This window comes from Budorcas taxicolor, chromosome 10 (genome assembly GCF_023091745.1).
Source record: "Budorcas taxicolor isolate Tak-1 chromosome 10, Takin1.1, whole genome shotgun sequence".
Classification (NCBI taxonomy): Eukaryota; Metazoa; Chordata; class Mammalia; order Artiodactyla; family Bovidae; genus Budorcas; species Budorcas taxicolor.
Window position 1 is genome coordinate 71,827,761 of NC_068919.1, and position 15,107 is coordinate 71,842,867.

The 15,107-nt window shown below is 42.6% G+C and overlaps 1 protein-coding gene and 1 pseudogene across 1 annotated transcript in view; one reads left to right on the forward strand and one right to left on the reverse strand.

Moving 5' to 3' along the window:
• The window catches only part of PRKCH (protein kinase C eta), a 237,110-nt gene that overhangs the window by 166,077 nt on the left and 55,926 nt on the right, over positions 1-15,107 (forward strand). The window contains exon 10 of the mRNA XM_052646249.1: positions 2,249-2,403. Within this exon, the coding sequence (XP_052502209.1) occupies positions 2,249-2,403 (155 nt within the window). The remainder of the gene's footprint in view (positions 1-2,248; positions 2,404-15,107) is intronic.
• On the reverse strand, positions 11,887-12,465 carry LOC128053812 (60S ribosomal protein L12-like; annotated as a pseudogene).

A 15,107-nucleotide genomic window follows, 5' to 3' on the forward strand; every position in this document is an offset into this window, starting at 1 on the left:
TTTCCCTTGGAACGCCCTCATCTTTTTGATGCCTGCTGTTGTCGACAGTTGTGCTAACTTCACTGATGTCCACAGCCTACAGAGTAGCCACTTACCTACTGACCCAGTTCCAGTAACAAGGCATTTTGAGCTATTGGAATTCACGTGGCTGCCAGACACAGCCATGGAAAGGTGGACAGGCCAGTTAACAAAAATGTATCAGATGTACCTTCTTGCTGAGGCCTGGATCCTCATCCAGGCCCCCGAGGCCCCTCCAAATGAACACAGCAGGGGCATAATAACGTCCATGTGGCTGTAGCTCTTAGATCTGTCTCTATCACAGGCTCACCCTCTGCCCCACCCACTGCTAACCTGTTCCTTCCACACGAGCCTGCCCCATACAAGAAATAGGGGGCCATATTACTCACCCAAGCTCGTCCTGCCCAACTTGGCCTCTCCCCTGGCCAGTCACTCCCACTCAGTTGAAGGCCTCTAGCTTAGTCAGATGACTTGGTATTTTTAGTTTTCTGTTGGCTTATATTGGCCAGCCTGGAGAGTTATTCTACTGATGTTTGGTGTTTGGTTTTGTGTGTGTGAATCTTGGTATTGCATCTTTACTCCTCAAGTGTTGCTTCCCATTAGCAGAAAGAGATGTTTCATAGACCCAGAGGATTTTTTTTGTTCCTTCTAATTAAGGTCTGTCTTAAATTGAGAATAAGAGGTCATTAGTTGTAGTGTCTTACAATGGGGAAGAGCCTGATTAAACCCATGATAGATAAGGAGGTGAATAGGAGCACACACAATCTCTGCCCTCTGTCTACCGTTCAGCTGTGACTGTATGGCAGCCCCTGGCAGAGATGGGAGCACTTGAAACCACAAATAAAAATGCTTCTGGGTACATATACATATCCTTTGTGAATTGGTAAAATACCAGGTTCCTTACAAAACAACCTCCTACCCCCTAAAAAGATGACCAGTGGCCCTGATGGCACTCATTCTGAAGGTCTTGGCTCACGCATCACTTGCTCAGAGTGACCTTCCTGGCTCCACAAACAGATGATATGATGTCATTGCTTCCCCCACTTTTCCTTCACAGCATTTACCAGAATTTGAGAATTTACCTGGTTGTATGACTTTGTGTTTTTATTTTAAAGTAATGTATATCTCCCACAGCAGATGCTCTGTGGATAGAGACTGTATTTTATGCCTCTCTTACTCTTTGTTGGGTTCCCAGCACCTAATCCAGCACTTGGTTAACCTGGGACTACATACATGCTAATGAGAGGGAGCAAGCAAGTCCTTTGATCTCAGAGGTTCCCAAAGCAAAATGTTTTACCCTGTTCCTTTTGGAGACACCACTTGTCAATGGGGACCTGTACACTTTTTCCATTAAGCAATGTTACTTTCCACAACACTTTATTTGTAACACTTGTACAGTACTTAGTACAACAACTGCATCAATGACTCTTAAGAGCCTATTTAACCTGCTGGGTTAGAGTTTTATTCCAGATGGAGACAGCATCTCACTTGACTTTAAGTTCCCTTTTCTGATTCAGGAACCTTCTGATGGGCTAAATGGAATTTCTAACATCCAGGCAACTCTGAGGCTCTCATTAGACTGTTGTCTGGCTGATTGGTCAAAAATGTTTTCCTTTTTCTCTGATTATTCTCTGCCCAGGTAGAGGGAGTATAGGGCGGTGATTACCATGTTAAGTCCTATTAGAATAATTGTGATGTTAGATCATGAAGGGGACCTATGGAATGTCTCTTACTTGCTGTGAATGACCCTGCACGTTCTGGACAAAAAAAGAGTGCACCTTTTGATTATGTTGCTCTCTTTCAACTTATGAAACTCAATGATTTTGGTAGAGATAGTGACATCATTCTCACCTTACTAATGCTGAACATCCAAAAAAAAATTAAAGATTACATGGTGTTTAAGATGCAGAATTAGAACCAAAAAGCTTCTGATACCTTCTCTACTTTTTACTTAATGCAGAAATTCAAGGTTTTGTGGAATTCTTTAAAAGAGATCCAAGTGTTACTATCACCACCTACCACCCACCCTCACCCCAACCCCCACCATCCCAAGGATCTAATCCATCAGGCCGTCCTGCTTTGCCCTGAGCCGCTGTCAGGATGTTCCATTGAGCACCTCCATTTAACAACCTCTTCTCCCCACACTGCAGTCCCAGATCATATGATGCTGACTGGTCTCTAGGCTGATGGCTATACCACGTTTGATCCTTTTTTGTGTGTTTGTATCCAGGATCGTCTGTTTTTTGTGATGGAGTTTGTGAATGGGGGCGACTTGATGTTTCACATTCAGAAGTCACGGCGTTTTGATGAAGCACGGGCTCGTTTCTATGCTGCAGAGATCATTTCAGCGCTTATGTTCCTACATGACAAAGGAATCATCTATAGGTGAGTTCTGGTTGCTGGTAACCCCTCTCAAATGAACCTCTCATCCCTGGTTCATTTCCCTGATTCAGCTTATCCTTCCAGTTCTCATGATGAACAGTTGAACTCTTTTTGAAATTCACGAAGCTTTGCGTGTCCTTTAGAATAAATGAATAATACAATGATAAACACTGCCTGCAGACTAAAGCTTGTGCCTGTGTGGTATTTGTAAAATAGGCTTGAGAGTCTCAAAAAGACACTGTTCATAAATTTGTTCAGCTGGGGTTTTCAAGTGGCTGAACTTGCTGGTCACTTCTGTTTTAACCTTGGGAGTGATTCATTCCATCTTCAGAATCTATGCCTAAACTGCAGAGCATGAATACCTCTTGCCCTAAATGGCTGTGATAAGAATCATGGTCAGATAGGCTTGCCACTCACCAGTCCAGGAGCCAAGAGGTGACCTGTTGACGAGTAGGGTCCTGCTTGATGATGTCTATCATGTGAAGTCCCCTCCTAAATCTTGTTTGATTTCATTTCATGACACATAAGTCTTTATCGTAATATATCATATGTTAAATGGGCTTGAAATCTGGTTAATGTTGTTAGATCTCAGAGCAGATAAAAGTAACCTTACTCAGACACAAAGCTGAGTATGGTGGAAAATGTAATAGTGAGTGTTAGGTAATTTTCATCCTCAAGTTTTCCTTTTTTCCCATTGTCAAAGTCTTTCTACCCTTTACATCACATTGTAACTTAGTTGCCACATATGCCTCATTATTTTTCCCTCTTGAGAAGCAATTGTTTCTTCCCTTTGAGAAAAATTCTCTCTCAGGTGCATTCATGTAAAGAACTTCCTGATTGAAATTTGCCGTTTATTAGCTTTGCTGTTCCTTTGTGAGCTGATGACAGTATGGACATCATTATTAAAGTGTGAGAGAGCTTTAAAAACTAAATATTCTTAAGTACCCTGAGAGGAAAAAAAATAGGCAAAGAGAAGTGAGATCAGTAAAGAATGCAGCAGGACTGGTCCATGGTGCCAGAAAGAAGTGGAAAAACGAGATGGAGCAGGCTTGGTGCAAAAATGTCTTCTAGTAAATTCGCAGTGCAGAGCTGTGGAAGCTCAAGTGCTCACAGTGCTCTGCCACAGCCCCAGCTGTGAGGTAGCAGAGTGGGGAGCTGGCAGGATAGCCAGCAGCGGGGTCGTCCCTTGAAGGTAACCAGGAATCTCTTACTCACTCCTAAGTCATGAGACGGCCACAGGTTACTTTGTGGAAGCTCTGTGCTTCCTTGACCCGGCCATGCTGTTGTCCTGGCGGCTCCAGCAGGGCACGTCTCCTGTCTCAGCCTTGAGCCCAGCGCATGATTGTTGGTGGTTGCTGACACGGTGGTTCTAGGTCCTTCCTGGTGGTGGTGTGGGACTCTGGACTCTGTGTTCTGTTTGTTCTCCTCTCCGTGGCTGAGCTACCCATCTCTGGTCTGCTGACCCCAAGGAAAGCCTTCCCCACATTTAATTTTTAAGAATAACCACTTTCCTGTTTGACAAGGGCTTGTGTTGTTAATTTTAAAACAAAACAAAACAAAACAAATGGCAACAAAAGCTAAATGGAGTACTTGTTACAGGCCCAGTGCTTGACCGGCATTTCTTTCTTAATCCTCCTAATAATAAATTATATAACACTAGTGTTATCCATGCTACTTAGATGAATTACTGATCTTCAAAAGACGTAATAACCAGACTATTAACTGGTAGTGGAGCCAGAATTCAAATGATGTTTTTAACCACTGAGCTACACTGTCTCCTCTGGAGAGATTTAAAGGCTTAGAGTACAACTGTAAAGTAAATTTTCAAGTAAACCCCTTGAAGAGTGGACTTCTTACTCCCTCTTTGGTGATAGAGTGACTTTGATTTGTGAAAATGAGGCAGAATGGGTATCTTGGTTCATTCAGGCTGCTGTAACAAAATAGCACAGATTAGGTGGCTTATAAACAATGGACATTTATTTTTCACAGTGGAGTCTGGAAATCCAAGATCAGAGCACCAGCATGGTCATGTTTGATGGAGACCCTCTTTCTGGTTCCTAGCTGGTGCCTTCTTGCTGTGACCTCATATGGTAAAGGAGGCCAGGGATCTCTCTGGAGCCGCTTTTATAAGGCACTAACCCTGTTCATCAGGGCCCCATCCCCATGACCTGAGCACCCCTGAAAGGTCCTACCTACTAATACTATCAACTTTGAGAATTAAGATTTCAACATATAATGTGGGGAAGGGAAGATACAAATATTCAGACCAGTAAGGGGGGAAAACACTTGAATACTTAAATATTCTGGCTTTTCATAGCCTTCATGCAAGGCACATGCTTCATCTGCCTCTCCATCTCCTTGTTTCATTTGTTTGAAATGTGGAGGATGGACAGTGTAACTTGATGTGGTTTCTGGTGAAGCAGTATCAGCCCACATCTTGAGAAATTTTATTTCAGTTCTTGGTCTTGCAGTTTAAATCTGAGAATTTAATGTACTCTTTGACTTGAATTCCACATGCAGTCTCTAACTGATATGCTTGACTTCGAAGGGAGCACATTTAATTAGGATAGATTCCAATACTATTTTTTTCCTGTGTATTTATTTCATTGGATAATTTAATTCCATTCAGGGTATTGGCCTGAGAGTAGAGTCTTAAGGATAAGCTTTTGGATGCCAAGTCCCTGGAATCCACACACAGTGAAGGGCACATTTGGATCCCAAGGGTATGAATTTGATGCAGAGAGCACAGGAGGAGAGTTAGACAGCCTTGTGTATCATACGTGTCCTGGGATGGCCTTTATCAGAGCTAAAAAGATCTCCCTGAATGATACCTCTGATCTATTCAAATAGGATTGTTGTCATTTGGCTGTTTTGTCTTATTTTTCCAGGGGAGGTATTTCTTTTCCAGTGAATTACCAAGATGGTACCATTTGTAAGTCGTCATCAAATGGGACTTTAGAAGGTACTGCCTTAGGCTCGCTCTGACATGACTGTCTTCTGTCTCTCTGCCAACTGTGCCTTGTGTGAGAGGAGACAGGCCAGTTACATTCAGGTGATTTTCTGCTTACGTTCTGACCCTGATTTCTCAGATGTGTTCATGTGTTCACTTGCATTTCGTGGAGGAACAGAAGTCTGGCTCTTGGGCATTACAGCAAGGAAAAAGTCTGCCCCTTTGCCTTTGGTTGGAACGTCTGGAGCTTTGGTGTGGCTGCAGACCAAGTCTAGAGGGCTTTGAATTAAGCAGTCAATGAGTCACTTTGCTAAAGGAAAAAAAGACCATTCATTCCTTTGTTTGGGGCTTGTTGGCTGATTAGAAGCCCAGATAGTACTCATGAATAATTTACATGGGCACTGACTTTTTTCCAAAGTCAAGCTTTACAGAATTGGGGAAACAAAGGGCCCCGCATCCCATTTACCTGACTGCCAGCATTACGGGCACCATTTTCTATCCTCTTTTGAAAGCTGTATTAAAGTTTACTCGCAGGAACTTACTTATGGGAACTGAGCCATCATTGACATTTCAGCTCCCAAAGCCAGCCAGCACCCATTGGATTTTCTGTTTCTGAGAAAACATGGAATGTATCTAAAATAGGTTGAGAGAGGAAGAATTTATAGAAGAGCTCAGTTTACGTTTTGATTCATCCTTCTGAGGTTATGCTTGAACACAGTGCATTTCAGTGCAGTTTTCACCTTACACGTCTAGCTGCTTTGTGCCCTGTGCAGTTCTCAGCATGTGGGGTGCGTGGTAATCAGTGTTTACTCCTCAAGCTCCAAGTGTTTCCTGGGGTCACTTGCTCTCCTGTTGCCCAGATGTCAGACTGGTCACAGAGGTGACTGCCAGACTTGACACATTGTCTTGTACTCGTATGTGTACGCAGCACATTAGCTTTAAAGGAAAATCACTTTTGAGTTCTCCTCAAATTAGAGAACAATCACTACCTAACTTGACTCTTTAAGTAAATTTAGAATTTGAGAGGATTAGCAATCTCCCTGCCAGATGAGATTTTTAAGCTTCTGAACACAGCTGTAGCATCTGCATGAATACACCAGTCTCTAATATCATCTGACTCTTGTTTCTCAAAGATACTGTAAGGGACCATCAGATTCCTTGTTGACTTCACATTCCTGTGTGATCTAAAGTTAGCTGAGCATTGCTTTGCTCAGAGAGCCCGTGCTAGAAGCCACCTCTGTGAGCATTGCGTTCAGGTTTAAGAAGTCAAAGTCATCTGCTTCCAGATCAGCTTGGTATTGGGTCGGTGGTAGTAGCATATGCTTGAGTCATTGTTCTCTGTTATCTACCTCTTCCCTCTCTTGAACTGGGCACCTGTCTGATTCCCATCTCCTGGGGCCTTTCTAACTCCTAAGTATTAGCAGAACTTACAGAGTCCTCAAATGTCTTTCATTTGAGCCTAGAATTCTGGACTCTTACCTGTATTGGAATTCAGTTCTGTGTTTATATTTATTCTACTCATTCTAGTGATAAAGATGGTCTTTTTAGATAAAGATGAAAGCCCAAGTTAGGAGTTCTGTTTTCCCTTTGCCATATAACACCTAATTCCTTCTGCCCCAAGAAGTAGGTTTACCCTTTCTTGATATGCTTGATACAAAAACAATTACAATTTGTCATTTTTATCTTCATATAGCAGTCCTTGTTTCTTTAGGATGCACAAGTTGTGAGATTCTCAGTATGTTAGTAACTTTCACTTCGGATTTGGCCATGAGCCCTTACCTAGCATTGTTCCTGGAACTCCGAACTTTTTAATCATATTCTTGCCCTCTCTCTTCTTAGCTTGTTCTGCCAGTTGGTGGCCTCATTCCATGCCTGCTCTTCCATCACCAGAAAGTGACTTCAATCCCTAACTCCCAAGACCTTTTTTCAAAGGTATGATGGAGAGCTCTGAGAATTACCAGCTTATTAGAACAGCCTGACTTTTCCTCCTACAGTGAAACTCATCAGCCCTCTTTGTCCTCCCTTGCACAGCCTCTGGGGATATTTGACAAGTATTTATGGAGCATCAACTCTCTGCCAAAGATATGGATACAGTGATGAGCAAAAACAAAAGTGCTGTCTTGTAGGCAGTATGGTTGAGTGAGGGAGAAAGACATCAATTACATGATCATATTAATACAAAATCGCAACTGTGACCAGTGCTATGAAGAAGAATGCATTGCATTGAATGAGAACGTCTCATAGGGTGTTTCAATCTGGTCAAGGAAAGGTGGAAGATTTTCCTAAGGAAGTGACTCATGAGCTGAGGTAACCAGTAAAGAGGGAAGGAAAGAGCATTCAAGACAGAAAGAATAGCAAATGCAGGTGCTCAGTATCAGGAGGGAACATGGCAAGTTCAAAACCTTTTAGAGAAAGAAGTCCAGTATGGTTGGGATCTAGGAGGCATAACTTGCCTTAGTTGACATTTCATTAACTTAGTGTGCTCTCTGTCCTCTGATGACTTTAAGATTTTATTAGGCACTCCTTGTAAATAATTTACTTACAAGTTGGGTAAGGCTGGTCATGCTGTCAGTCCCTGGAGGAGCCATCCGCTCACAGTGAGTTCCTTGTGTCTGGATCTACGTGTTTATATTCAACAATGACATTACAAAATGTCAGACCTCCAAGATTACTTAGTGCCAGGTTCCCTGTTACGGATGAAAGAACTCAAGCCTGAAATATCCAAACAGTAAATTGCTTCTCAGGATGGATGTTTTCTTAGGAGGGCTCACTTGCAACTTGTTTTTCATCTTCAGAAAAAAACATCACCGTTAGGAAATTTTCATTCAGTCTTCATGGAATGCTGAGCTTAAGGGCTAAACAGGACATTCAGAAGCATGTGGTGTTCACTCCATCTCACTGAGGAAAGTGCAGTGGAACTCAGGACATAATTAGAGCTCCCACTGGTGTTAGGCAGTAAAGATACAACATGAGTAGATGTGGTGTCTGCCCTAAGGTTCTTTCTGTGGGGTGGGAGAGATGGCCCGTAAATAAGAGCAGGTGGGTTCCAAAAGTGAAGCATGCCCAGGGCATTATGGGAACACAGAGAACAGCCACTTAGCCTAAGATGCAGATTTAGGCAAACTTCGTATAGAGATGATTGCTGAGCTGAGTGTGTGAAGTTAAAAGCTGAATAAAGTTAAGTAGGTGTTTAGGTAGAGGACAAGCTCTAGAACTTAACACTGAGAAGTATGAAAGTCCATGGAGGGTGGGGTAGAAAACGACTAGAAATTTAGTAGTACTATGCAGAGTACATCATGAGAAATGCTGGACTGGAAGAAACACAAGCTGAAATCAAGATTGCCGGGAGAAATATCAATAACCTCAGATATGCAGATGACACCACCCTTATGGCAGAAAGTGAAGAGGAACTAAAAAGCCTCTTGATGAAAGTGAAAGAGGAGAGTGAAAAATTTGGCTTAAAGCTCAACATTCAGAAAACGAAGATCATGGCATCCGGTCCCATCACTCCATGGGAAATAGATGGAGAAACAGTGGAAACAGTGTCAGACTTTATTTTTTTTGGCTCCAAAATCACTGCAGATGGTGGTTGAAGCCGTGAAATTAAAAGACGCTTACTCCTTGGAAGAAAAGTTATGACCAACTTAGATAGCATATTCAAAAGCAGAGACATTACTTTGCTGACTAAGGTCCGTCTAGTCAAGGCTATGGTTTTTCCAGTAGTCATGTATGGATGTGAGAGTTGGACTGTGAAGAAGGCTGAGCGCCGAAGAATTGATGCTTTTGAACTGTGGTGTTGGAGAAGACTCTTGAGAGTCCCTTGGACTGCAAGGAGATACAACCAGTCCATTCTGAAGGAGATCAACCCTGGGATTTCTTTGGAAGGAATGATGCTAAAGCTGAAACTCCAGTACTTTGGCCACCTCATGCGAAGAGTTGACTCATTGGAAAAGACTCTGAAGCTGGGAGGGATTGGGGGCAGGAGAAGAAGGGGACGACAGAGGATGAGATGGCTGGATGGCATTACTGACTCGATGGACGTGAGTCTGAGTGAACTCTGGGAGTTGGTGATGGGCAGGGAGGCCTGGCGTGCTACGATTCATGGGGTCTCAAAGAGTCGGACACGACTGAGCGACTGAACTGAACTGAACTGAAAGCCTAAAGATTCAAGTATGGTGGGAGATAAGGCTAGAAGAGTTGATAGAAATGAAGTTATATAAGGCTTAATATTCTGGAGAAGTTTGAATTCAGTATCACTTGAGGTTTGGCACCATTGCCTGTCATAGGAAATGTAAAATTCCATTGGCTTAAATTAAGTAGAAATGAATTTCTCTTCCCTGTAAGAAGTCTTGAGGCAAGAGATCTTGCTCTGCCATGAAAACTCCATGGAGTCCTCTGGGGCCCAGATTTCTATCTTTTATATTCTGTTATATTCAGAGTCACCTCATGGTCTTAAAATGGTTGCTGTAGCTCCAAAAGTCATCTCTGTATTCCAATACAAGGCAGTACTGGAATAAGAAGGGCGAGGGACATTCCTTCCATTGAGTCTTCTCTCTTTAGAGATCCTCCCTGAACTTTCATACAGTACTTACCATGGAATTGTCCAAAGCTTGGTCATACTTGGCTATACCTAATTGCAGTAAAGGCTAGTATGTTATTACATGGCTAAAAATTGGGGTTCTCTTATTAAGGGAAAAGAAGGAAAATAGTTATTTGATGAAAACTTGCACTATCAGATACAAATTTCATACCAGGGAATTTGGCTCTATGTAGCAGGTAATGGAGAGTCTTTGAAGAATCTTTAGCAAGTTGGATGACATGACTGGCTTTATATTTTACATATATTTTGTGGGAGAGTGTGTGGATATGTGCATGGGGGCAGAAGGGGAAGGTTGAGTTTGTGCCTATTATTGTGTTCTGGGTAAGAAGATAATGAGGCTCTGATACATTGGTAGTAGGTCTGAGGAGAAGGCCAATGTTTTTGAGGTACCAGCATGTAGAACAGACTCGGTTCAGTGACTGGGTGGACCCAGGGGGTGAAGGAAAAACCTGGGGTCATACCTGGGTGTTTAGTTAGAAGTCTGAATGAATGATGGTACCATTAGGTACAAGAGATCATGAGCCTGGGAAGAGATCTTGGCAGGTGAAGAAGATGAGAATTAGAAACATAAGCTATCAAGTACTTAAGACACGTGCCAGTGGAAATGCATAATAGGCAGATGGACTTGAGTCTGAAACCCATTGAAAATGGGCAGGAACTAAATATTTGGAAGTCATCAGGACATAGCTGTTAGTTCAGATCATAGCACTGGATGAGATCATCATCATCTTTGAACTGAAGGAATGCTGGGCATAGTTTTCAGCCCGTTTTGTGATGGTCCTGAGGACATGGGTGGGTTGCTGAACGCTGCAAGCCTGTTTACCGGTCTTCAGTGAGGGGTACCACTGACATAACTTCCCTGCAAGGTGTTAACGAAACTGCAGTCAGATGGAAGTGGACATGTGAAAGCTCTTTGAAACATGCTATGTGGACAAATGAGATTATTCTTTGCATACATGCTATCAGCTGATTTGAATTTTCTTTGTGGCATAGGCTTCAGCTGAAATTTTGCTCAAAATGCATCCTCAATAGTAGAGAATTGGGCCTCCCTCATGGCTCAGCTGGTAAAGAATCTGCCTGCAATGCATGAGACCCCAGTTTGATTCCTGAGTCAGGGAAGGTCCGCTGGAGAAGGGATAGGCTACCCACTCTAGTATTCTTAGGTTTCCCTTGTAGTTCAGCTGGTAAAGAATCCGTCTGCAATGCAGGAGACCTGGGTTCAATCCCTGGGTTGGGAAGATCCCCTGGAGAAGGGAAAGGCTACCCATTCCAGTATTCTGGCCTAGAGAATTCCATGGACTGTATAGTCCATGGGTTCACAGAGAGTCGGACACGACTAAGCGACTTTCACTTCTCTTCATAGAAATTGGAGCTGTGGCTTGTAAAAATCAACCCTCTGAAGACCAACTTAGACAGCATATTAAAAAGCAGAGATATTACTTTGCTAACAGAGGTCCGTCTAGTCAAGGCTATGATTTTTCCAGTGGTCATGTATGGATGTGAGAGTTGGACTATAATGAAAGCTGAGTGCAGAAAATTGATGCTTTTGAACTGTGGTGTTGGAGAAGACTCTCGAGAGTCCCTTGGACTGTGAGGAGATCCAACCAGTCCATCCTAAAGGAGATCAGTCCTGGGTGTTCATTAGCAGGACTGATGCTGAAGCTGAAACTCCAATACTTTGGCCACCTGATGCAAAGAGCTGACTCATTTGAAAAGACCCTGATGCTGGGAAATATTGAAGGCAGGAGGAGAAGGGGACAACAGAGGACAAGATGGTTGGATGGCATCACTGACTCAATCGACATGGGTTTCGGTGGACTCCGGGAGTTGGTGATAGACAGGGAGGCCTGGTGTGCTGCAGTTCATGGGGTTGCAAAGAGTCAGACGTGACTGAGCAACTGAACTGAACTGATCTGAAGACCAATCTTTGTAGTTCTTAACTAGCTGGGCATTCCACCACACCACTGTTGATGTCATCTATGATGTCATGATGGTGGCAGCCACTGACTTTGCAGCCCACAGTCCCCAGGATCTCTTTAATGATTCCAGAAAGTTCTCAGGACCATCAGTTGTTGATTCAGTTGTTCAGTTCAACAGCACCTATCAGGCAGTGTGGACAATCTCATCAAAAGTGATGTTTCCACTGTGTTTAATGTTTTTCTGCTTCTTTCTGTCTCTTGGCAGTTCCCTGAAAGCTTTGATATCAGGGCAGAGGCAGAAGGTACCACCTCAATCTGGGTCTGTTCTGAATGGCCAGTTTTACTGTAATCCTCAGCCCACTCCAATAACCACTTGCCTTTGTGATGTCATCACCAGCCTTTTTTGGAGACAGACCGAGGGGGCCAATCTTGGGGCCCAGGGCAGATGTGGCACCAAATCCCCCTCCAGTGCACCTCATGTGTATGCCTTTGATCTCACTGGGGTTGAACTTAAGCAACATAGTGGAGGCAGCTGGTGTCAGATGAACTGGGATTCAGGCTGAACAACAAAAGTTGCACCTTGGCCTCCTCTGAGCTGAAAGAAGACCGATAGGCCTCTGCTCTGATATCAAATTTGATTATGCTTTTCTTTCAAACCAAATCATTTTCTTCGCATTTTAGTCACATTTTGATACTGTGTGTAGTTACTATACTTACGTGTACTTATCGTTAAGTCTTTAAGATACCTTCCTCAAAACTATAAGCCTTCAGAATAGGAGAAAATAATAACAAATGAGGCAACTGACAAAGAATTAATCTCAAAAATATACAAGCAACTCCTGCATCTCAATTCCAGAAAAATAAACTACCCAATCAAAAAATGGGCCAAAGAACTAAACAGACATTTCTCCAAAGAAGACATACAGATGACTAATAAACACATGAAAAGATGCTCAATATCACTCATTATCAGAGAAATGCAAATCAAAACCACAATGAGGTACCATTTCACGCCAGTCAGAATGGCTGCTATCCAAAAGTCTACAAGCAATAAATGCTGGGGAGGGTGTGGAGAAAATGGAACCCTTTTACACTCTTGGTGGGAATGCAAACTAGTACAGCCACTATGGAGAACAGTGTGGAGATTCCTTATAAAACTGGAAATAGAACTGCCATATGACCCAGCAATCCCACTGCTGGGCATACACACCAAGGAAACCAGAACTGAAAGAGACACATGTACCCCAATGTTCATCGCAGCACTGTTTATAATAGCCAGGACATGGAAACAACCTAGATGTCCATCAGCAGACGAATGGATAAGAAAGTTGTGGTACATATGCACAATGGAGTATTACTCAGCCATTAGAAAGAATACATTTGAATCAGTTCTAATGAGGTGGATGAAACTAGAGCCTATTATACAGAGTGAAGTAAGCCAGAAAGGAAAACACCAATACAGTATACTAATGCATATATATGGAATTTAGAAAGATGGTAATGATAACCCTATATGCGAGACAGCAAAAGAGACACAGATGTATGGAACAGTCTTTTGGACTCTGTGGGAGAGGGCGAGGGTGAGATGATTTGGGAGAATGGCATTGAAACATGTATAATATCATATGTGAAATGAATCACCAGTCCAGGTTCGATGCATGAGACAGGGTGTTAGGGGCTGTTGCACTGGGATGACTCAGAGGGATGGGATGGGGAGGGAGGTGGGAGGGGAGTTCAGGATGGGGAACACGCGTACCCCCGTGGTGGACTCATGTCAATGTATGGCAAAACCACTACAATACTGTAAAGTAATTAGCCTCCAGTTAAAATAAATTTATATTTTAAAGAAAAAGCTTCCTTAGGAAACCCTGGAACATAGGGGACAGGTTGTCACACTTGGAGACTCTACTCTTACATTTTGTTTAAATTTCAACTGTCTCTGTAATATATGGGGAAAACAGTCAAAGTCATTTTGTTTGCTTCATTTGAAGCAAATATTTTGGTTGTTCGTTTGAGGGGAGATTCAAGAACACTTTCGTAAGGTTACTAGAGTGAATATCCTGGTGCCATTTCTCCAAGGACCCAGATTAATGACAGAAAGAAATTTCAGCCCTGAAACACTTTGATTGTTTCTATATGTCACTTACAAGATCAGAATACAGATCCTGGCCTACCTCATCAGTGTTTGACCTTTACATCAACAACGGCTGTGGTTATTTGGGGCTAACCGATAAATGTGTTAATTGGTTCCACTGGCTAATGAAACCAGACCACCGGTTTTGCTCTATTCCCACCAAATTGGTTAAGCAATCTACTGCTTCATTATAATTAAATACAACCTTGGATTTATTTGCTATGTTCTAAAATAAAATCATTGATCTTTAGGTATCAGGTGAACACTGCCATTTGTAAAAAGTGATTCAGTTGTTCGGTTCAAAAACTGCTTATGAAATGCCTTCTTAATGCAAAGCTTTATGTCAGACTCTCAGAGACTAAAAGAGGAGTAAAGAGAGGCCTTGCCCTCCAGCTTCGGTTTCTTGTTCATTCCTTTAATACTTTCTGGTTGAGCATCCATTGTGGGCCTGGCACTATTCAAAGCTCTGAATAAAGCTGGCAATACCCCCTACCCTCCAGGAGCTTAAATTCTAACACAGGTAGTCAGACAAACCAAAAGTAAGTATATTGAGTGTTGGGGTGATAAACTCTATGGAGAAAAAGCTCTGTCAGGGAAGATAAAGCTTGAGGAAAATAGTTTTACTGTTTATTAACACATAGGGGATTAAGAAAATTTTCTCTTGTAAGGACTGTTTAGCAGATGAGCAGTGACCTAAGGACTTGAGGAAACAGGCTCTCTGTGAATGTCTGGGGAAAGAGAATTCTGGTCTGAAGGAACGGCAGGGCACAGCCTGTGGGAGAGGGCGTGTGCTCTGCAAGGACAAGGATGATGGTGCAGAGAGGTCTAGGATAGGAGGAGATAATCTGAGCTCTCTCCCTGATACTGCTGTACAAAATAATAGCCACATGCACTGAGCTTTTATCTTCTGTGGATAAATGCCTCTGTAAGAAGTTGGACATATTTAGTTTTACCTTCTTATGACATCTCTCTAAGAGGATTATATCCTCCTTCTTTTATAGATAAAGAGGCTCTGGGAAGTAAAGTAACTTGTTCAAGGTCACGCAACCTGTGGTAGAACTCTCCCATCCTATAAAATAATATATAAAATGTATATATGACTAT